This window comes from Leptosomus discolor, chromosome 16 (assembly GCF_034619465.1).
Source record: "Leptosomus discolor isolate bLepDis1 chromosome 16, bLepDis1.hap2, whole genome shotgun sequence".
Classification (NCBI taxonomy): Eukaryota; Metazoa; Chordata; class Aves; order Leptosomiformes; family Leptosomidae; genus Leptosomus; species Leptosomus discolor.
In genome coordinates this window covers 4494504-4514601 of record NC_141406.1, presented here as the reverse complement: position 1 = coordinate 4514601, position 20098 = coordinate 4494504, and the positions used below count along the sequence as shown (strand labels likewise).

The 20098-nt window shown below is 46.3% G+C and overlaps 4 protein-coding genes across 5 annotated transcripts; 2 read left to right on the top strand and 2 right to left on the bottom strand.

Moving 5' to 3' along the window:
• The first annotated feature begins 975 nt into the window (after positions 1-975).
• Positions 976-8078, top strand: COQ5 (coenzyme Q5, methyltransferase). The gene is made up of 7 exons (XM_086474295.1): positions 976-1129; positions 1561-1710; positions 2134-2358; positions 5246-5352; positions 7015-7103; positions 7319-7430; positions 7549-8078. Exons 1-7 carry the CDS (start codon positions 976-978, stop codon positions 7648-7650), a joined length of 939 nt encoding a protein of 312 aa, XP_086330421.1. The 3' UTR covers positions 7651-8078.
• A 692-nt stretch (positions 8079-8770) lies between these two features.
• On the bottom strand, positions 8771-11094 carry LOC104353633 (dynein light chain 1, cytoplasmic). Of its 2 annotated transcripts, XM_086474296.1 has the most exons (4): positions 11045-11094; positions 10258-10397; positions 9916-10005; positions 8771-9158 (listed from the first exon to the last, which is right to left on the bottom strand). In XM_086474296.1, the coding sequence occupies exons 2-4, from the start codon at positions 10387-10389 to the stop codon at positions 9021-9023; spliced, it is 360 nt and encodes a 119-aa protein (XP_086330422.1). In that variant the 5' UTR covers positions 10390-10397; positions 11045-11094; the 3' UTR covers positions 8771-9020. The 2 variants fall into 2 exon arrangements, with proteins under 2 accessions (XP_086330422.1, XP_086330423.1); XM_086474297.1 differs by lacking the exon at positions 9916-10005.
• Positions 11095-16989: 5895 nt separating this feature from the next.
• GATC (glutamyl-tRNA amidotransferase subunit C) lies at positions 16990-18608 on the bottom strand. Its single transcript, XM_086474442.1, has 4 exons — positions 18423-18608; positions 17966-18132; positions 17457-17560; positions 16990-17086 (listed from the first exon to the last, which is right to left on the bottom strand). The coding sequence occupies exons 1-4, from the start codon at positions 18606-18608 to the stop codon at positions 17031-17033; spliced, it is 513 nt and encodes a 170-aa protein (XP_086330568.1). The 3' UTR covers positions 16990-17030.
• Positions 18609-18714: 106 nt separating this feature from the next.
• TRIAP1 (TP53 regulated inhibitor of apoptosis 1) lies at positions 18715-20098 on the top strand. The gene is made up of 2 exons (XM_009951169.2): positions 18715-18879; positions 19443-20098. The coding sequence occupies exons 1-2, from the start codon at positions 18733-18735 to the stop codon at positions 19524-19526; spliced, it is 231 nt and encodes a 76-aa protein (XP_009949471.2). The 5' UTR covers positions 18715-18732; the 3' UTR covers positions 19527-20098.

The window sequence follows — 20098 nt, the reverse complement described above, 5'->3', positions numbered from 1 at the left end:
AAAAAAAAAAAACGCACCAGAAAGCATATGTGATGCTTTGCAAGGCACCCTGATGCAAAGAACATAGGGCAAAAAAATAGGTTTTGCTTAGTTCTATAAATAAGATATGAGAAAATCATGGTAGGGTCTGATGACGGCGCCGATAAGTCTCAACATGGAAGAGCGTGACAAGGGAGGCCCACTTGTACCTGGGAATGAAGTCTCTGGTCTGGTTTGTTAATGGTGTGATGAGAAAGGGTTAAGTAAAACTTCTTTGTATCTATAAAGCTGACAGCATTTCAAGATGATTCAAATAACTTGATGAGCAGGGCATCATTTTTTTGCAAAAAAAAAAATTAAAAATAGCCGAAAAGGTTCCAAATTTGTACTAAGGTTCCTATCAGGAATCAGAGGCAACATATCACTCCTCCTCTGCATCAGAACCCTCAAACCAACCCTTCCTCCTGTTCCCCATGAGGTTTTATTTTAGTCAGGAAACTGCAACATTACAAATCTAAAAAGGTTAGATGAAATTATTTGCAAAATTACTCAAATATGCTGTGCAGAGTGTGCTGGGGTTGGGGTTTTTTTGGATTAGGTTTTTTTTTTTTTTTTTTTTCCCTGTGACGTGTACTCTGCCAGGACAACCAGCCGTGCACATCGGCAGCTGGGAGCACTGGGATGTTTGGCTGCTGTTTCAGGCCAGAACTTGCGCCCCGCCCCGCCGTGGACAAGCCGCCATTCCCGCCGGTGCCGGTACAGCCTCGCTATAAACACCCCGTACAGGGCCCAGGCCCTGAACCCCGCCTTTCCCGGGGCCTGAGTACGGAGCCCAGCCACAGCCCACCGCCCTCCCCCGCCCCGGTTGGGCCGTCCCGTCCCGTCGGGCCGCCCCCGGCCGTGGCCGCGCCCTCCGCCGGTACCGCGGTTGGCGGAGCCGCGGGGCCCCGGGCGGTGCCGCCGCCGCCGCGGGTGCTCAGGTCGTGCCCTTGCAAGATGGCGGCGGCGGGGCTCTGCCCGTGCCGGGCGCTGCTGGCCCGCCGCGGCGGGGCTCTGCGGGCGCTCCGCGGCTCCCTGCGGGGCCTGGCCGCGGGGCCGGAGACGCACTTCGGCTTCCAGACCGTGACGGAGGCGGAGAGGAGGGAGAAAAGTGAGGGCGGCGGCGGGGTCCGCCGGGGAGCCGGGCGGCGGGCCGGGGAGGGCGGGCTGGGACCTGAGGGGGCTCCCGGGAGCCGGCGCCCATCGGCTGCGGGGCTGAACGTGTGCTGGGGATGTGCTTGGAGCTGGGCCGGGGTTCGACACCCTACCGGGGGGCTCGGTGGACAGTGTCACTGTTACGCCAGCTCGATTCTTTCCCGCCGCTCCTGAAGGGTTACGGGAAGAGGCAGGATTTGTCCAGAGCGACCTTTGTCAGGCAGCAGGCTCTGTGGGGTTCGATCGTAATTTTTGGAAGGAGTTTTCAGGTGGTAATTTTCGGTTCCACATAGTGACAGATCTCCATGAGGCAATAAAGGACACGTTTTACTTCCACAAGGCATTTTTAAGTAAACTGCGTCTCATTTGCACGTCCTTTCTTTGCAGTTTACCAGGTCTTTGAAAGCGTGGCCACGAAGTATGACGTAATGAATGATTCAATGACTCTAGGGATTCATCGAGTGTGGAAGGATATCCTCGTGCATAAAATGAACCCTTCCCCAGGAACGCTTCTTCTTGATGTTGCTGGAGGAACAGGTAAATAATCTTGGTGAGTTCCACATGCCAGTGCCACAGTGGTTTTGAGCTGTTTGAGTCTGTGCAGTCTGAAGTTGCCTAGCTCTTTTTTTCTGCAATTCCCTGTCTTTAGTGAAGCACCTACACAGAGCAGGGTTGAGAGCTAACAACTTTGTGTTTTGAAATACCTTGCTCCAAGGCACGGAAAGTATTATAATACTGCCATGATATGTTATGGAAAACTGTTTCTATTTGTAGGAAGTCATAGACTCTTTGCTTTTAACGTTTTTGTGTATATATATTCTTTCTCCCCACACCCCCCCCCTGTGGTTTTTATTTATATTTATATATATAAATTAACTCAATTTGTTCAAAGCCTTGTATTCCTGTTTCCTTGAGTCATAAAACATTCCAGACCGTATCTTTCTTTTAAAACCAATGCAGGTGACATCGCCTTTCGATTTATTAATTATGTTCACTCTGTACGAGAACGCCAGCTCCAGCGGAAGCTTAAGCACCACCAGAATTTATCATGGCAGGAAATTGCAGAGAGTTACCAGGAAGACAAATTTAAGTCACTAGGGGATTCCCAAGTGGTGGTCTGTGACATTAACAAAGAGATGTTAAAAGTTGGGAAGCAGAAGGCGGAGCATCTTGGCTACTCTGAAGGTAAGTCACACATTGTACTATTTTAGTTGCGTGCCCGGTAGCAAGAGTTTGACGCGTGATAGCCATCACGCAATTGCCACTTCAAAATTCCAGTATAGGTGTTATAGCCCTGGGGTACACTATAGCTGGGCTTGCATATTTGCCTACGCTGAGTTACTTTTTCAGTGAGCGTGTATGTAGTATGTTGTTCAGATGTAGAGCGATCCTCTTGAATAGTACTTGAACTTCCAGGAATACATGTATGGAAGTGTCCACAAGGTCTGATACCCAGCTATCCTTCAGAATTGGTCAAATAATCTGAACCTGCGGTTTATATCTGTGCAAATGAATCTGATTTTACTAAAGCAGATAATGCAAAAGAGCTCAGCCCTGGAATGATCTGAAGATCTTATAACAGGTGTTTTAAGAATCAAGGCAGCAAATAAAAACTGTGAGAACTAAAGTATATTGTGAACCTATGAAACTTCCCACAGTTAGAGCATATGCTGCTAATAGTTAGAGAAACTGAATTATATTAAATGTTAGTTTGCAGGTCAGTGGATTAATTCACCGATATCTAGAATTTGTTGGGGACAACACCAATCCTGATTGAAGGGCCTCATTTTAAGAAGTAAGACATAGAGAAAGAAGTCCTGCTTGTGGCTCAGCATTTGTATGGTAGCTGTTTATCCTCCCTTCATTTATGGACATTTGGCAAATATTTTGGCAATGTAAAGTACACCAGGAGGCTACCAAACTTTGTTTACCTGGATGCCACCATTAGGAATGGCCTGGGTAGCTTCTGTGTGTGTGTGTGTGTGTGTGTGTGTGTGTTACGAGGTCTCCTATGTGTCCTTTCACTGCTCCCACCCTCCCACTGGGACTCCCATCCCAGCTGCAGACAGGGAACCGTGAGCATTTGCTGCTTGTGGCCAGCTCCTGGCGCTACATGGTGGGGGGTGTGTGAAGATGGGGCCTTGCAAGAACGATCCTCCAAGCAGGTGCAAGTGAATTTCATTCCTGCCCGCAAATTGCGTAGGCTGAAGGATGTACAGAACGTCTCAGTAGCACAAAGCTGCTGAAAGATAAGCTGCTGGCAGAGGTTCTCTCAGCTGCTTGCTGGTGGGTTACCCCTCGCCATTGCCTGCCTCTCCCTTTTCGTTAAAAAATGAACTAATTGTGAAAGCATTGGTTCTTCTAGCTCTGGCAGATTGCTTGCATCATGCTTATCTGAGCAGCTTGCCAGCCTGTCCAGAGCTCTTTTTATGCAGCATAGTTTGGGAACCCCTGTACTGTACCAATATTGTAAATTTTAAAGCTTTATGACAGTAGCTTAAGACCTGAAATAAAGCTTGATGCTGCCTCCCAGCAGCATTATTGTGTAATAAATGAAATGTTTTGTTTAATTGGCTGTACTTTTTAGGTATTTTTGTGACTTACCAAATTCTCAAAAGTAGTATTTATGTTTCTTAATTTTCTTCCCCTGTACGTTGTAGCTGTAGAAGCCCAACTGGCTTCTTGTTGTCTGGCTTCCCTTATGCCCCACTGTGCCACGATTCTGACTTCTTACTCTTTTTCACTCCCTTGTTCAGCACATAAACATTTAATACGTCCTACCTTCTGTTTTTCATGCAATTCCTCCCTGCTGTGGTAATCTCATTTCTGAGCTTGCTTATCTGTTAATTGTCTGAGATCTTTTTTTTTCTTTTTTCTTAAAATTGTAAGGGGCAGAGTTTTCTTTCACTACGTTCTTTGTACATTCACCAACAGTGGGGGTGTGCATGCCGAAAAGAACCATGTGTTGCACAATTGCCGATTGTGCATTTTGGCTAGCGGGAGTGGTGGGCTGTGCTGCACGTGCCTCTTGTTGGACACTGACAGCCCCTCTTATGTATCCACTTAAAAACTTCTGGCCTGTGATTTTACCACAGTGTATTCCGAGGGGCAGTTTTCCTTTTGCTCAAAACTTTTTCTTGATTCTCACTTCTTAGGTGTCTTTTCAAACTGTCTATATTTAAATAAAACACTAATAGTTGCTGCTTTAATGTTACATGCTGCTTTGCATACAATACTTTCTACAACTATAAATATATATCTTTTGTAAAAATGAAATTTGAATGTGTCCTGGCAGCAACTGTTGTTTCCTGCTGTGTTTTGCTCTCCTCTCTGTTGCTTTCTAGCATAGTGCTCTGAAACTGCTGATTTCTGTTGCAGAAAACTCCTGTTAGGCTTTTTTCGTTTGCATTTGAGTCATCAAGCCCAGTGACTTTAAGAACTACTCACTCTAAATTGAGCAGTCTTATTTTTGGTACAAATAACCTGGACATCCACGCTCCACAGATAGATGTGGCCTTAATCCATCAGGGTTTTAGGAAGCAACACGGCTGCAACAGGATCTCATACTGATAGTGCTGATGGAGGGAGTGAAGCTTTCTAGCAAACCCTTTTAAGGGTTTCGACCACTGTTGCATGGCAAGACATTAATCATTGTTTATAGTTATTCTTTGAGCAGAGTGTTGGTTTTTTGGTTTTCTTTTTTTTTTGTAACTTTGCTACAAATGGCAGCCAGTTTCTGGAAAGCCAGTTGCGTTCCACTATGATGCAAGATTTGGGTGGAATAGTTTTGGCAGGCTAAGGCACTGTGAACACAACATGCAGAAGAATGTTTTGGCTGATCTGCAATGTTAACTACTTTGCTTAAGACGGCTGTATAGTACAGGGCCTTGAAAGATTTGTGAGTATAGACCAAGGTGTCTTTCCTCCAACAAGAATGCAAAATTGAAATATTAGTTTTAAATATCGCTTTATTAATAACAATTTCCTTCTAGATAGGTAAATTCTAGTCTTTCTGGAGCAGTCTGAGTTTTATAAGGTTTGTTCAATACCGAGTCTTTGGCATTTACTACAGGTTTGTCCTGGGTGCTTGGGAATGCTGAGGAGTTGCCCTTTGATGATGATAAGTTTGATGTTTACACAATTGCCTTTGGAATCCGAAATGTAACTCGTATCGATTTGGTAAGTTGCTATAGGGTGGTCTGATGATTCACCTGAGATTTTTTGCATGCTAGTGGAGGAAGCAAAGGAGGAATTCCTTTGAATAAAGGAACATCTTTGTCTGCTCCTGAAGCATTTAAAATAAGTGGCATGTAGTGTGCAACTTGTCTGAATGAAAAATGCAATTAAATGCCCCACCTTTGTCATAAAAAGTTAGATTTATACTAGATGTGCCCGATTCTGCCAGCCTGGCAAGCCGCGCAATCTCTTCCTAAGGCAAAAAGGGCTGAATGCTACAGTCATTCCCCACCTTCTCCTGACCTATGATGTTACTGAATCGACACATGCACAGTGCAGTCAGTCTGCGTGTGTCAAATCTTCGTGAAGCGCCTGATCCGTATCCCACCCACGGTGGGTCCAACGCTTCCTGCCCCGTTCTGATTGCCTGCCTGAGACAGCAGAGCTCCCAGAGCAGAGTGGGAAGCCGCTGGCTGCTGCCACCGCTGCCGTTCAACTAACTTGTTCAGCCTGCTTCTGCTCAGTGTTTTCACGCTGGTTGGTAGTAGAGTTTCCCATGAAGAATGAGCATGATTTTAATTAGGGTAAGTAGTACCCTTTATGGTAAACAATATCGGTCCTTCGAGAAGGACCAGCTGTCTTGGGGCTGAAGATAGGTTAGTCTAGCTGGACTAGTTGTCTGTGTTTTGGAGGAGCGTGTTACAACCTTGGCAATGCTCCTTCTGTGGAAGGTGTAGTGTTTGGATTGATACCACCTTGAACTGTATGCCTTTGAACTTCTCTTGATGTGGATGGCTTTTCATGATGCTTCATCTGCACCCTTCTGAAGCACAGGCTCTTTGCCTTCGTGGATACAGCAGTCTGGTAGCATAGCTCCTTGGAGACCAGATACAAAACACATCTAAGCCTCCAATTCTTTCGCAGAGCTCCCGTCATGGATGTGTACTGTTTATATTTTATCCCTTAGGAGTATGACAGTTGAAGCCAAGCAGATGTACAACATGTAGAGGTTCTTGAATACAAATCTTCTGGGTGCTCGTGTGAAAAAACATACAGTTGTAAACAGAATTTTGTCTTGGTGGTTCTTAGGTGTTTTATTTTGGATGTAGGATGGAATTTTCTAAGTAGGCAAAGATTTCCTTCTTCCCTCTCCGTCCTCCCTGTTCTCACACATTGCTCATCCAAAACCCACTATCATTTCTTCTTTGATCCTTTGGGTGTGCCTCACGGTTGAGTAAAATCTTTTCTTTTGATTAAAAAAAAATAAAAAATATCATGCCTTCTTTGTTTTCAGCTTCTTGTAGCTGAGTCACCTTCTCCCTTTTGGGTTTGGTCTGTAATTACAAGAGCTCTGCTGGCAAACACTCATCAACTAAGAGTAGGGAAAAAGAAGAAAAAATGCAAACCTGACATTGTAGTTTCAATACAAAGCCTGGTATAATTCTATTTATGTAACAGCAAGAGTGTTTGTGGTTTGGTTTTGTTGGGGTTTTGGGATGTTTTTTGTACTTACCTTGGGATACGTCTCCACAAGTCGATATTGGAGATTGCCAATCAGGATTCTCTTTACTCCCCTCAGTTCGTCACTGTGTTGCCATCACATGGCATGATAACAGGCAGGTGCTGTTCTACAGAAACAAACTTATCGCATCTGCTTCGTCTCAGGCGCTTCAGGAGGCCTATCGTGTGCTGAAACCAGGAGGAAGATTTCTCTGCCTTGAATTTAGTCATGTCAGCAACCCTCTTGTTTCCAGGTAGGAACGTGATGACACTTCATGCCATGTCACAAGGCTCTCTTATTTGTACTCAGACAGAATAAGAGGTGGAGGCACTTTAAGGCCACCTCGTTGTGCACTTTAAAAATCAGATACAGACTCCGTAGCACAGTGGTACAGAGATCAGCTTGTGTAGGAGAGCATTGGTTTTAAACTTGTTTGTATTAACCTGCATTTGCTGTCTGTCTGTGCAGGCTCTACGACCTATACAGTTTCCAGGTTATCCCTGTTCTGGGTGAGGTTATTGCTGGTGACTGGAAGTCTTACCAGTATCTCGTGGAGAGCATCCGACGTTTCCCCTGTCAGGTAAGACAGTATTTCTCTGAATTCACTAACACACAAAACATTGTCCCAGCATAATCTCACAGGCAAGCTGGTTTATAGGCCTTCAGATTGTTATAATTATGGAACTGTTATTTTTCAGGAGGAGTTGAAGGCAATGGTAGAAGATGCAGGCTTTTTAAAAGTGGATTATCAGAATTTAAACTTGGGGATTGTTGCCATTCACTCAGGTTTCAAACTATGAGTCTGCTATGTAGCAAAACATAGTGTAATTTTCCTGAGGAATATGAAAGCTATGGAATTTTAATACTGTCATGATTGAAGAGGAGTTTTAAGAACTTGTGCAACAGATGCTTGCTCAGCAGTCATCTGAGAAGAACATCAGCTACCTTTCTTCCCTCCAAGAAACCTGCAGATGAAGTGACTCCTGTGGCATTTCCCTTCAAGTGCAATGTAAAGGGCATGGCCAAAACTGAGCGATGCTAGCCAATGAAGCAACTTCAGTTACCTGTGGCGTGGATACAGAAATAGACTGACTAGTCTTTGAATAAATGCCTCCTTTTTCTTACTAAGCTTCAAGGAGGGTATCACACCAGTGAGAAGTAACTTGGATTTATTACATTTTTATTAAGCTGTCATTATCTTTATCATATGGACTTTAAGGGATTCTTCCCGTGATTCTTTTACTCCTTTCAAAGGTAAATGGAAGGCTGTGAAATAAAATAGCTCTGCATCAACTTTTTTCACTTAACTCAGTATTTTAACCTTTGTAAGGTTTCTTTTCTAAGAAAGGAATTTTTTTTCTGAAGAATGACCACATAACTATATTCTGGGATGAGAAGACATATTTTCACCTCCATATGAAATCTTTGTCAGGGTTGGATGCATAATCTCTGTGTAAAACTACTGTGCATTTCCTTCTGTTCTTTAAACCGTTGAAGAACAGATTCTTCTGTAGCAGGAGACAGGGATAGAGTAAAAAAAAATTAGAAAAGGTAAACTTACATTCTAAAGTGATAGGTGTGTAATAAACTAGTATGAAAATTTCTCTCTTCTGAAAATTGGGAGATGAAGAGACCATTGCTTTTAACTCACCAGTTCCCTGTGTATCTAAACTCCAGGATTGGCAGTGGAGGTGGTACATCCTGAAAATATGCTTATCAAGAACTGAAAACCAGTTTCTTTTCTCTCAGGGAAACTATCACCTGTTCTCAGGTACTGACTGATGACATGTTCTTAGATTAGCTCAAGCTTCAGATGCTGTGGATTTGGTGGCAAAATGGAAGTGGGGATGTGCATCCTTCATTCACAGTGGAATAAAGAGGGTAACTCAAGCACTAAGGGCAGAAGGATAGAGAAAACTCTTAGACTTGTTCCAACAGTTTTATTAGCAAAGAAAATGTCTTCTGAAAGAAAATAAATACAAGGAAGACATTTTTGCCTTTTTTATAGCCACAATGAAAATACCAGCTGCTACAGCAAAATCCCTGACCATTAACAACAAAAGACCTGAAGATCAAGGTCTGTTTCCTCAGGAAGGCTGAGGGTAGGAGGCTGTTTGGAGTTAGTGTGCAGTCCTGGAACCAGGTGCAAGTTTCATAACAGTCCGTGGTTCTAACCAGACTTGAAAAGAAGAATAGCGACTTGGCCGAGGTAGAAGTAGATGAAGTGCTTGGTCTCATGAGTCACGTAGCTGCCGAAGTTCCTTCCCACGATGCAGTGCCAAGTGGGATTGTATTTCTTGTCAAATTCCTACAGAAGAGAGAACCAGAAAGTCAGCATTTTTGTGAGAATCGTACTAATATTGTCTAACAAGGTTGGGGGTTTTTTTTGCAATGATATGTCACTTGTTAACAAGTATCACTTTTGGAAGAAGGCAATTGAGCAGCATATGCTCTTAAGTGCAAGGATCATCTGTCACTTTATAACTCATCTGCTGCTTAGTCAGACCAAAAAAAACCCACCACCCACCAAAGTGCTTCTGAGCTGAGCTGGAATAAGCCTAAAACATATGTTTGGGGAAGTAACTTTTAAAAACTTCACTGCTTGTTCTGAATCCCTACAGATTAAGCCATTATTTTGACTACATTAGCTGTTTTCGACAAGGATGTTGAAAGGACTCTTGATGGAAAATTCTGTGCCACATGCTTGATACCAGGTCACGAGACCATGTTCTTCCTACACACTGTAGTCAGGAGCCTGCTCTGACTTTCAAATAAACTCCTCTGTACAAGAGTGAAGTAAAACCACGCAATCAGTGGTTATGTACTGCAGTATCCAACAGCCATCAGCTGAAGAGACTTTTTGTGAGAGTATGTAAGAGTTTGTGTTGTGCTCAAAGAAACCCTTTAACTGCTTGCAGATTAATCAGGCTCCCAGTGGGAGTCAGAGAGAAAATCTGACAAACTGCAAGCTACGAACCATCTGTTCTGCATTACCATGAACCATTTCTCTTACATGTGGTAGGGAACAAAAAAAAACCCAAACCAAAGCCAAAACCACTTATTACAAGGTCAGCAAACCACTGCTTCTCAGATAGGCTCCACTTCTGTCCCAGCTCATCGGTCACAGTGACAGTCAGCTGCCACTCTCTGTTCACCTGCACAATGGGACAGTGGCAGAAAAGGCTTGAGTAGAAGATACTGCAAGAAAGAAGCAGAAGGACCTGGAAAAGGCCACGCAAAGGGTGGGGAAAGGAACATAAGGACACCAGCCTACAGAGAAAGTCTAACTCGATTATCTAGCGTCTCTAGAACTTGTTTCTCAAGAGCTACTTGCCTAGCGGCATTCTCCCTGCTCGATTTTTCATGTGCATAGAGATTTTGTGAGGACACAACAAGAAAACATTTACCTTCTTTATGTGAGCAGCAATGTCCTTCTCGATGTTGTACTTCTCCAAGGCCTGAGTAGCACACTCCACAGAGTCTTGCTGCATCTCTTCTGACATGTCCGCATTCTTGATCACTGCCTTTCGGTCACTCATGATTGTGTCTTGAGCAAAGAGGAAGAGAATTCAAAGTTGCAGGAGCAGCTGCCTACCAGGACCCCCCGCCAAGCACTCACACAGGTATCGGAGCCCCAAGGACTTTCAGGGCCCGCGCTGCGCCCACCGCCGCGGGTGCAGCATTTCTGCCGGGGGTCCGAGGCGCCGGCACAGCCTCTACTCGCACCCACAGCAGCGCTGCCTCGAAAGCCCGGCCCCGGTAAGCGCTCGCTCTCCAGGCGCTCCGGCCCGCAGCGACACCAGCCCCGCCGCGGTGCTTTCAAATCCCCCGACCCTCCCCAGCCCCGCTCCAGCTCCGCAGCGGCCCGGGAGCCCCGGGAGAGGGCGCCGCCGCTCCCGCGCCCGGTCCCGACCGCCCTTCCCTGCCGAAGGACGCCCAGGGAGGCCAGCACCCCCCGACAAGGGCTCGCAGCCCCGCGCCGCTACGGGGAAGGCTCCCGCCTGCAACTCCCAGGGGTGCGGAAAGGGCCTCGGCACGGGGCAGCCGCCAGGGACGCCCCGCACCGGGGGACGCGAGGCGCCCGGGCACTGGCATGGATGAAGCACGGCGGCCGGTGCCCGGGCCGGCCCTAGTCGCGGTCTCTCTCGGAAGCCACCCCCACTCAGCGCCCCGCACCCCCGCCGCTCCCCTCACCGTTCGGCGGGCGCTGCAGGACCGGCCCTGGGCGAAGCGGAGCGGCGCTGCGGTCTGCACCGTGCGCGCCGCGCCCGCCTCCGAGCGCCCCCAGCCCCGCCCCCTCCGCACCGGCCGCCAGCCATTGGTCACCGTTGCCGCCCCCCCGAGCGCTCATTGGCCACGGCCCGGCGCTCTCGTAGGGTTTTACTCTTGCGTTTTCTTTCAGACCGGCATGCCTCGCGCCTGCGTCCGTTGCCACAGCGACGGGCGCCGCTGGGCGAGCCCCGAGTCGGCGGAGCGAGGCCTCGGTCGTGGCCCCGGGCCCGCCGCAGGGTGCGGGCGAGGTACCGGGAGCACGTCCGACAGAGCGGGTGCTGCCGGGGACCTTCGTGTGGTGTCAGCCGAGCGCGGGAAGCCTCCGTTCCTGGCTCCGCGCCGCTCGGCTTCGGCACCGCCCGGTGGTCCTGGGTGAAAGGCTTCGGTGCGTCCTAGGGCGTCCACCGGTTTCTGTAAAACACCTTTGTATGGTTGGCACGTGGGGCCCAAAGGCCGTTTGATCACTGACCCCTACCCAGAGCACAGAGACACCGAGTTTAAGACTTTCAGACTAAGTGACCTCCGACAGAAATCTTTTATCCGTGTTTGCTGAGCATGATCAAGTCAGCTCTAAACTCTCTTCATTCGGTGAACTGAAACCATCAGGCTTCTTAAGTCTCATTTAAAGCATCTTTTGCAGACCTCATTCTTTCTGCAACTCTTGGTTTTGGGTTTTTTTTAATTTATTTTGTTAGTTTCTTTTTTTTGTTTGTTTTAAATGAAGCAAGATGTTTTGGGAGAGCCCCCGTGCTCTGTTTTGTTAGTTTCCCTTTCCCTGGGCCACTTTCTGCTTGTACTCATCAGCAGGTAGAAAATTGCTGTTCAGTCTTCCATAGCTGGTGGTCTGTTAATAACAAGACTCTGAACCATGTCTATAGCAAACAGCACAGGATGACTTAAATGAGGTTTTCAAATACTGGTTGGTGGGACTGCCATTTCCTTGTAGAAATAAAAAGAAGAGCAACCATTCACCTCACTTGAAATGCAACTATTTTTCATATTAGTACATTATAGTTGCCTGCTCAATGTCGTTCATAGCAAAAGCAGCACAACTGCAAGAAACCTTTTGCTTTTGCAAGCTCTCAGGCAACCTCAGAAGAATGTACTGTCCCCAAAATATTAAAACTGGATAATGTAATACTGTTGTCAGTCTAGCGTATCTCAGAAATGATTTCTGACTTTAGCTCCCAGATTTTAGCATTCCAGTCAGAAGAGATGTAAGTCATAGCTTTGCTTTCTGTCTTGCCGTCAGGCGTGTGTGTTAGGGACAACTCTGAAAGTTAAGAAATTAAGGGAATTTATCTGTTTTAATGCAGCAGATGAAAGGGCATAAGAGGAGACCTTGTGTGCTAGCAACTTGAAGAAGCTTTGAATAGCCTCGGGTGCACAGTAAGCAATTAATTTACAGAACTGTGTTTAGTATCTGCAGAACTAGCAATGGTTCTTTGAGTAATAGACAGTTTTGTGCTGACAGAACTGAACCATTTAACAATTTTCCTGGTGCTTACAATGAACTTCAGAAACATCCATGAATCTCTGAGGAGGTGGTTGTGTTTGGTAGCTGCAGGCAAATTTCTATACATTTATTAAGAAACGCTTAGCTGAAGGAACAGATGTGATGACGACTGCAGGAAATGTCAGTGTGGGTGAGATACATGTCGTTAACAAGAAACATTAAAGCCTGAGATACACGGCTTTAAACATTAGAGCCTTACTTGTTAATCAAGAATATAAAAGTATAGTTTCCCTCAGGACAGAGCTGCAGGGGAAGGCAGAACAAATACACATAGGAGATGACAGCTGGAGTAGAGGAGGTGCCGAAGAAAATTGGGTAATGGAAAATGCATATAATGAGATTCCTCTTGCAGGTGGAGGTTAGATTGTAAGCACTTTTCAGCTGAGGCCTTTTTTTGCTCTGTGTTACATACCCTACCACTGTAGGTAATTGAGAGCTCCTAGTTACTATCAAAACATAAAATAACCGTTATTAGCAATAAAATGACTTCAATTTTCTTTTTTTCCATAAAACTGAAGAAACCTCCACCTTGAACTTTTCTTTGTCAACCTGGAGTCTGTATGCTAGGGCTTCTAATCCACTTTTATATGTTACAGATCTACAGTGTAGTGGAAAAACCTTAGCAGGTGTAAGTCTCCAGGGAAACCAGAACATTTACATAATCTCAGAATCTGGCCTCCTTTTTTTTTTCTTTCTTTTTGCCATATCTATTAACCACTGAGAAAAGATGAGTTACTTCACAAATACGCATTATGTTTGCGTCACTGCAGTTACGAGGAATTTACAGGTAGTGATTTTATTACACAAGTCCTTAACTACATTTATTCACTTCCCAGGGTTTATAAATTGCATTGTGGCAGAATACTGTAAAGATCTGACCAGATCCAGACCCACTGGTGTGTCAAGGCCCTGCGGTGAAAGCAGGTGAACCGGCACCATGAAGGGCATTTCGTCCCCACCTCAGGGTGCAGCCGGGGCCCAGCGGGGCTTTGCACCATCCCGTGGGGCGCAGCACCCACCACATTAGACACGCCGAGGGCAGGCTGAGGCACTAACATATTCTGCCCCGTAGGCAGCTCATCTGGCCTTCGCTAGGGGTTCTGTTTTGGTGGTTGCAGGTGTCTGAGTCAGGGCTGTAATTCCCTTATTAGTGGTGAAGTTGTAACAAACCCCTTCATTAAGGAAATGTGTGTTTTACACTTTAAATGCAGCTTGGGCTGCAAGGAACAGGCATCAGGCAGTCTGTTCTCCTACTAGAGCATGTGGGTAAGGGAGCAGCAGTGAACAGGCAATTTTAAGCTTAGCCTGTGCTGCATTGGGAATGTCGGATCGTCTTTGTCCAAATTGTTGGTTTGGTTGTTGCTTTTAAATACTTGATGATGTGTTGGGTTGGAAGCTCCTGCAGCTATGCAGTTTGGTCTCAAATTCATCTTCCTTTTTCTATGTAAATAACATTGTGCCCATTCTCTCTGATCGTCAAAGGGGGAGGCCAAAATGGAGAGAACAAGTGGGGATTTCTTGAACGGGGAATTCTCTGCTAACATGCTTGTTGTGTGTTGTGACTCGAGGCCTTTTCTTGCTGTGATTTTATATATGCATCAGAAATAACTTCTAGGCTGAGCTTGTGTATTTGTAAAACTTCAGCATTTGCAGGGTCTGAATCTTGAAAAGCCTGAGACTAAAGCACTAATACAGTGTCACAGCTTTGCAGAGCATTGGATCAGTGGGGTTAAATAGAGACTCTAATTCAACACCATTGAAAGAATTCAAGTATCAAAATAATTACAGGTTATATGCATATATGTATATGTATGCATGAATATTATGGAAGCTTAAACAAATAATGAAGTAACTGCACAAATAAGAGTGGGACAAGTGTTTGCTCTCACTTCCTGCCAGAGAAATAGGAAAAAAAAATCCGTTCCAAAAAAACCTAGTTCAAAGCTTAGCAAACGTGTAACCTTTGAGGGTAGTGAGTGAAAGTAGATCCTACCCAGTAGCTGTGATTTCTTACACCAGCAAAGACAGCTGTAGTCCTTTTCACTTAGCCTAGGTTTTCCATTAAATACATGGCACATAATGAATGGCTTGAGAGGGAGCTTGTCAAAGCAGTTTGTACACATGGTATTAAGAGCAAGACACTAATGGCTGAACCTAGTAGCAGTACTGTTCAAACTCCTTAGTATTTTTTCAGTGTTTTTCAAATCACGGCACTTCTAACATGCTTGGTGGACTTTTGAGATGTTAAGAAATGATGCATATCTACCATTAATCTCCAGTTTGTATTACCTGTTGTTTGCAGAGATGTGGAAGATGCAGTTCATAGGAGAAACAGTTATTATGGCTGTGCTCAGGACTTCTCTGCCAGACAGCTGGCAAGACCTGAAGGGACACATGCACCAAGCTGGTGGTGTTTATTACACAGATGTATAGAAGATGGAACGGGAGCAATGGCTTTTCTCCGCAAAAAAATGCGGAACATGCACTGTGTGAGCTGAATGACATCAAGTTATGATCTCATGAGGCGAGTTTCTGCCCTCAGGGAAAGTATGTGCCTGCACAGTCATGGAGGAGCCTGCTTTCCTTCTCCTGTCAGGCTCCTAAGAGCTGTAAGACCAGACTTGGAACTGGTGAATAGTAGCTCCTATTACAGTAACATCAGGGGTCTTTTCTAGCACTTCTAAAGAAAATTCTGCTGCGGCTCAGCATGTCATGATCTCTTCTAGTGCATGGAGTTACAACTGGAATAAATAATTATGGATTCTTAAATCTGTGGAGAGGGGACCACTCAGGAAGAAAAGTTTGGGTTTCAGCTTTTTACTGCGCTCTTTATGGCCTGAAAGTGAATGGTCTGGACTGCGTGGTTCTACTTGGCTGCAGTATTCCTCTTTCAGCAGGCCTCTAGTCTCTCTCAGTGAGCCTTGGCTTATCTTGCCTCTGACCGCTGGCGTTTCTGTGATGAAGTCTCCGCATTCTCTGCCAGGGTGAGGCAGTCACAACGTTATGTTGTTTGCTAGAGCCGTCTTCCCCATTTGCCCAGCACAGCACCTCTTCCTCTGATGGTCTCCTGGCCTCTGAGCCAGTAAGGCACAGTCAGGGGGACTCATTTTGTTCTTGGAGCTGCGCTACTTCTTTGCAACCAGCTTCTTTAGTGTGGCTGAGCTTTCTGTGACAAACATCCCATTTAGGAGCTGACAGCCAAGGTGCTTGCCCCAGCGATTTCCTTACAGAATCTGAGGTAGTGGTCATGGCTGTTACTTGAGGGTAACAGGCTGAGCCTGACACTTAACTCTGTTACTTTTCAGCACCATACAGAAATATCCCTGAAATAATTCAGTCTATTTTTCCCCCCTCAAGATGGTAAGGTTCGAAGCCAAACCCAAAACTGAGCAGCAAGTATCTAGAGCTGTGTGCTCAAAGATATTTTACTTTTAGGATATTATCATAACAGTCCGGGTAGTGGTTTCTACAACTCTGAGACCTAAAGTGGAAGTTCAGCATCCTTAGAACCAAATTACAACTAGTAAAATGGTGATGCTGAGGTGAAGCTTGCCTGAGTTTCTAGAGCAGAGCTGCAAACAGATTAAAGGTGAAGCTGTATCGGGAGCAGCACCTGCTAATCACACTGCTCCGTCTAATGAAGCTGCTGCTAGCTTCCTGCTAGCAACGTCTGCCTGCAACACTGAAGAGAACCAGGTACTTGTATTTATAAAACCTGTTCCAACAAAAAATAAAGGTGCCAGTGCATATTGAGTCCACTGTGCCAACAGAACAAAAGAGTCAAGTTCACAAGCAACTACATGATTTATTTACAAGCACCTTAGCCACACAAGATGTTTTAAATAGCACAACTGCAATGCTTTGTTTGAAATGGAAAAATGGTTTAATCCAGAAAATACTGCCAGTGCCACTACAGATACATCTGGTGGACAGAAATACTTATGGCAGAGGTTTTTTATTTTAGAGCAGCTGCTTCTGTGCTTAAAAAGTACTTTCTCAAATTCTATACGATTTGTGACAATAAAAACACAAAGCGGGAAATGGAAGGTAACCCATACAGACACGGAGCACAGAGATAAAATGGAAATATTCAGTAGAAGGAAAACATTTGCGTGAATCATCTTCTCAAAGTGCCTTTTCTCCCATAATGAAAATCTGAGTTCTGTCTGTATGTCACAGAGCCACTCAGCAATGTTACAGACGACTCCTCCCTACCAGACTTCGTTACTTGTGACGGGGTCACGCTGCCTTCCAGCTTCAGAAACATGGAGTATTTCAGGAGCACTACTAAACTTTTCACACCTTCCTTCTTCCGTAACTCGTCCCGCAAAAGAAGTGCTCCTTCTTTTCCCAAATAAAATACCCAAATGGTGTTTAAGTCCTAGGCTTTTGCTAACAGCCCCGCAGAAAAGTTTCTCGTTCTTCCAGCTTTGGTAAAGGGATGTTACCTGGTAGAAAACAAAGTTGTGTGAGACCAGCTGTCAGTTACCTTCTGGGTAGTACAACTTAGCACAAAAATGTTTCTCCAGTTTATTCCTAGTATGTACAGGCAGCTAAAATTTCCTGAGCAAGTAAGGACAGTAAGTCCCGTCTGACCTCCTGTAAATCACTCAACACGTGCTGTAACTTCAGAGTGAGATTAGCTCTGTACTGCTTTTGGACAAATAGATTGCAGACTGGTTTATACAGATGGCTACAGCTATTGATTTTAGTACTTATTACTAGTTAGTATTTCTGAAAGTAACTGCAGCCATGGTGGGTCATATTCCTCAGGTTAATTCAAGCAAGATTAAAAGGTTTTTATAAGCGAGACAATACCTGGTGGGGCTACAAAATATTCCTCCACTTTCTCTCTGGCATTTTTCAGCAGCTCTTTCGTGCAATTGCCTTCTGTAACATCGTCTGCTCTGAGATACAGACACCTGAAGAACAAAGATTACTACTCTGTCTTTAAGCTGTTTATGAATACGAAGTAGGAAGTGTGGCTTATCTCTAAACCTGGTTTTGTCCTTAAGTAAGCAGTAAGCCAGGTATCAGAACATTTTGAAGGAACTAATGCCGCTGACGGGTATCTGGGGAGCAGCGTGTGCAGATCATTCGTGACAACTGAGATACACAAAGGAACTGGAGTTCATCTTTGCTCTGCTTACATGTAAAGGTCACAGGCGCCAGCGACACCTTCCTGCCACACACGACCACGATATGACTTTTCTACAGGCAAAGGGGCCGAATGTATGGCCAGAGTGATTACAAAAGAAAAAAAAAAGTTACAAAAGCAAGCAGTTCGATGCGTTCACCGTTAAAAGGAGGCTGCTGTGATTCGTTACCTGTCCTCCAGGACTGAATCCATCGGTTCTACGCCATCGGTGTTCACTTCATGAAGCTGCTCAGCAAACTGGACTGCTCTCTGCAGCCGCTCCACGCCCTCCGAATCACGGAAATCAACCAAGGCCAGGTGTTCCAAGCGATCCAGCACTTCCACCGTCACTTTTTGCTGTACAAAGAGACACATACGGACCAAAAAGGCAAAGGTGAGCAAGTTTAATATAGCGCTACTTTTTTTTTTTTTTTTTTTAAACTAAAATCTTGTTATATGGCAAAACCCCGAGTTTGCATCTGCCGGGATGATTCCTTGTACTTTGCCGGAAAATTAACCGAACTCCTGTTTTCTCCTCCTAAACTCCTGCCCAGCGCTGGCGCTGGTCCGGCGGCTCAGCCCGGGGCAGCGGGGGAACGGCCCGCAGCGGCGTCCCGGGGCCGCACTCCTCCCTCCCGCCGCCCTACCTGCGGGAGCTGCCGCTGCTCGCCGGGCTGCCACGCCGGGCGCGGGGGGACCGGCGCGGGGGTCACGGCGGCCGCCGCCAGCACGGCCCGAGCAGGAGGGACCCGCGGCGGCAGCCGCCCCCCCCCGGCCCCCCGGGCCGCGCCGGCCGCCGGGCGGAGCCAGCGGTCAAGGCGCAGCGCTTGCATCGCGCGCTCACGGCGGCGCCCCGGTACGGTACGTCACCCCGGCGCGCCGGAAGCCCGTCAGAGCGGCGGCGCGGGCTGCCCGGCGCGGTGAGAGGGCGCGGGCGGGCGTTCGGCCGCCGCCGCGATGAACAGCGTGGGCGAGGCTTGCACCGAGCTGAAGCGCGAGTACGACCAGTGCTTCAACCGCTGGTTCGCCGAGAAGTTCCTCAAGGGCGAGAGCGCCGGGGACCCCTGCGGGCAGCTCTTCAAGCGCTACCAGCTCTGCGTGCAGGTGCGTCCGGCCCGGCCCGGCCCGGCCCGGCCGCTCAGCTCAGGCTGCCCGGCCCGCTCGGGCTGCCCGGCCCGCGGCCGCTGCTTCGGCACACGAGTGCCCTCACGCCGCTCGTAGCGTATTCGCTCTCTGCCCCAAGTGTTCTTCCACCGGACTTGTTCCTCTCGCCGCTCTCCTGGTAGCCCCAGGAGAAGCCTCCGCCCCGCTGCGCACCCCACCGCGCTGCTTCGGATTTCCTCTTTGCCTCCTCTTTCTGTCGGTCATGACGTACAATATTTTACAGGTGTCTCTTACTGTATTTTTCTCGTTAGTGTAACATCTTAAGCCTGCCGGTTTAGAGGCCGTAGCATGCTTATGTGACAGGACCCAGACTGTAGTTCAGCATGAGCCCTCAGTGCGCACTTGAGCATCTCTAACGTTGAAGCTTTATCCATACCAGCCTTAAGACTACTTTTTCTAGATCATGTTTTGTACCAAAGATTTCATCACTTAGCACTATAAAGATGTGTCAAGAGTGCTGTAAAGATGTGTCAAGTTTAAGTTTTTGTTTTTCTCCTTTTCAGAAAGCTATCAAGGAAAAGGACATACCCATTGAAGGGCTGGAGTTCATGGGCCCAAGCAAAGGAAAAACTGAAAACTCCTCTTGACCTCAGCTGTGCAGATGGAGTCACTAACATGAGCCTTTGGACTACACAACATCACCAGGCATACGACTGGATGACACCTGGATAAGACCTTTGTTAAGCTGCTTTCTAGGAAGCAAGGAATCTTCTCTGCTTGTAAAAACAAACGGCCACAAAAAAAAAAAAAAAAAGACGGGATCATGTGGTAACTCCTGCCTCCTTTTCAGTGAATTTTGGTGGTGGTTCAGCATCTAACAGCGTGAAAAGCCATTTGAACTAACTTCCTCTTGAATGTACTCTATAATGGGAGAATGCTTATTAGAGTGGGCTGAGATAGTAGTTGCTTTGTGACTGATTTCTCTTGCTTATTTATATAACACTTGAAGTGTTTAGAAAGAATATGAAGGAGGTTGATTTACTCTGGCTCATCTCTATGCTGCTGAATTTTGGTGGAAGAAGTTTGCTTTATGTGATACTGAATGCTCCGGGGCTGAAGCGTTGTTATGTGTCAGCAACAGAGACGGTATAAAAGCACTCTATTGGACCTGCAATAACTTAGCTAAAATAAATATAACCAAGTTATATTTTGTTCAAGT

Excerpts from the sequence above, each read along its gene's own strand:
- COQ5 (XM_086474295.1), top strand. The coding sequence starts at position 976 with ATGGCGGCGGCGGGGCTCTGCCCGTGCCGGGCGCTGCTGGCCCGCCGC. Across the intron at positions 7,104-7,318 it reads AGCAACCCTCTTGTTTCCAG|GCTCTACGACCTATACAGTT; the intron begins GTAGGAACGTGA and ends CTGTCTGTGCAG. Across the intron at positions 7,431-7,548 it reads TCCGACGTTTCCCCTGTCAG|GAGGAGTTGAAGGCAATGGT; the intron begins GTAAGACAGTAT and ends GTTATTTTTCAG.
- LOC104353633 (XM_086474296.1), bottom strand. The coding sequence starts at position 10,389 with ATGAGTGACCGAAAGGCAGTGATCAAGAATGCGGACATGTCAGAAGAG. Across the intron at positions 10,006-10,257 it reads TTGCTGCTCACATAAAGAAG|GTGAACAGAGAGTGGCAGCT; the intron begins GTAAATGTTTTC and ends CCCATTGTGCAG. Across the intron at positions 9,159-9,915 it reads AGCAGTGGTTTGCTGACCTT|GAATTTGACAAGAAATACAA; the intron begins GTAATAAGTGGT and ends TCTCTTCTGTAG.
- GATC (XM_086474442.1), bottom strand. The coding sequence starts at position 18,608 with ATGCAAGCGCTGCGCCTTGACCGCTGGCTCCGCCCGGCGGCCGGCGCG. Across the intron at positions 18,133-18,422 it reads AGCAGCGGCAGCTCCCGCAG|CAAAAAGTGACGGTGGAAGT; the intron begins GTAGGGCGGCGG and ends CTCTTTGTACAG. Across the intron at positions 17,087-17,456 it reads ATATTTTGTAGCCCCACCAG|GTAACATCCCTTTACCAAAG; the intron begins GTATTGTCTCGC and ends GTTTTCTACCAG.
- TRIAP1 (XM_009951169.2), top strand. The coding sequence starts at position 18,733 with ATGAACAGCGTGGGCGAGGCTTGCACCGAGCTGAAGCGCGAGTACGAC. Across the intron at positions 18,880-19,442 it reads GCTACCAGCTCTGCGTGCAG|AAAGCTATCAAGGAAAAGGA; the intron begins GTGCGTCCGGCC and ends TCTCCTTTTCAG.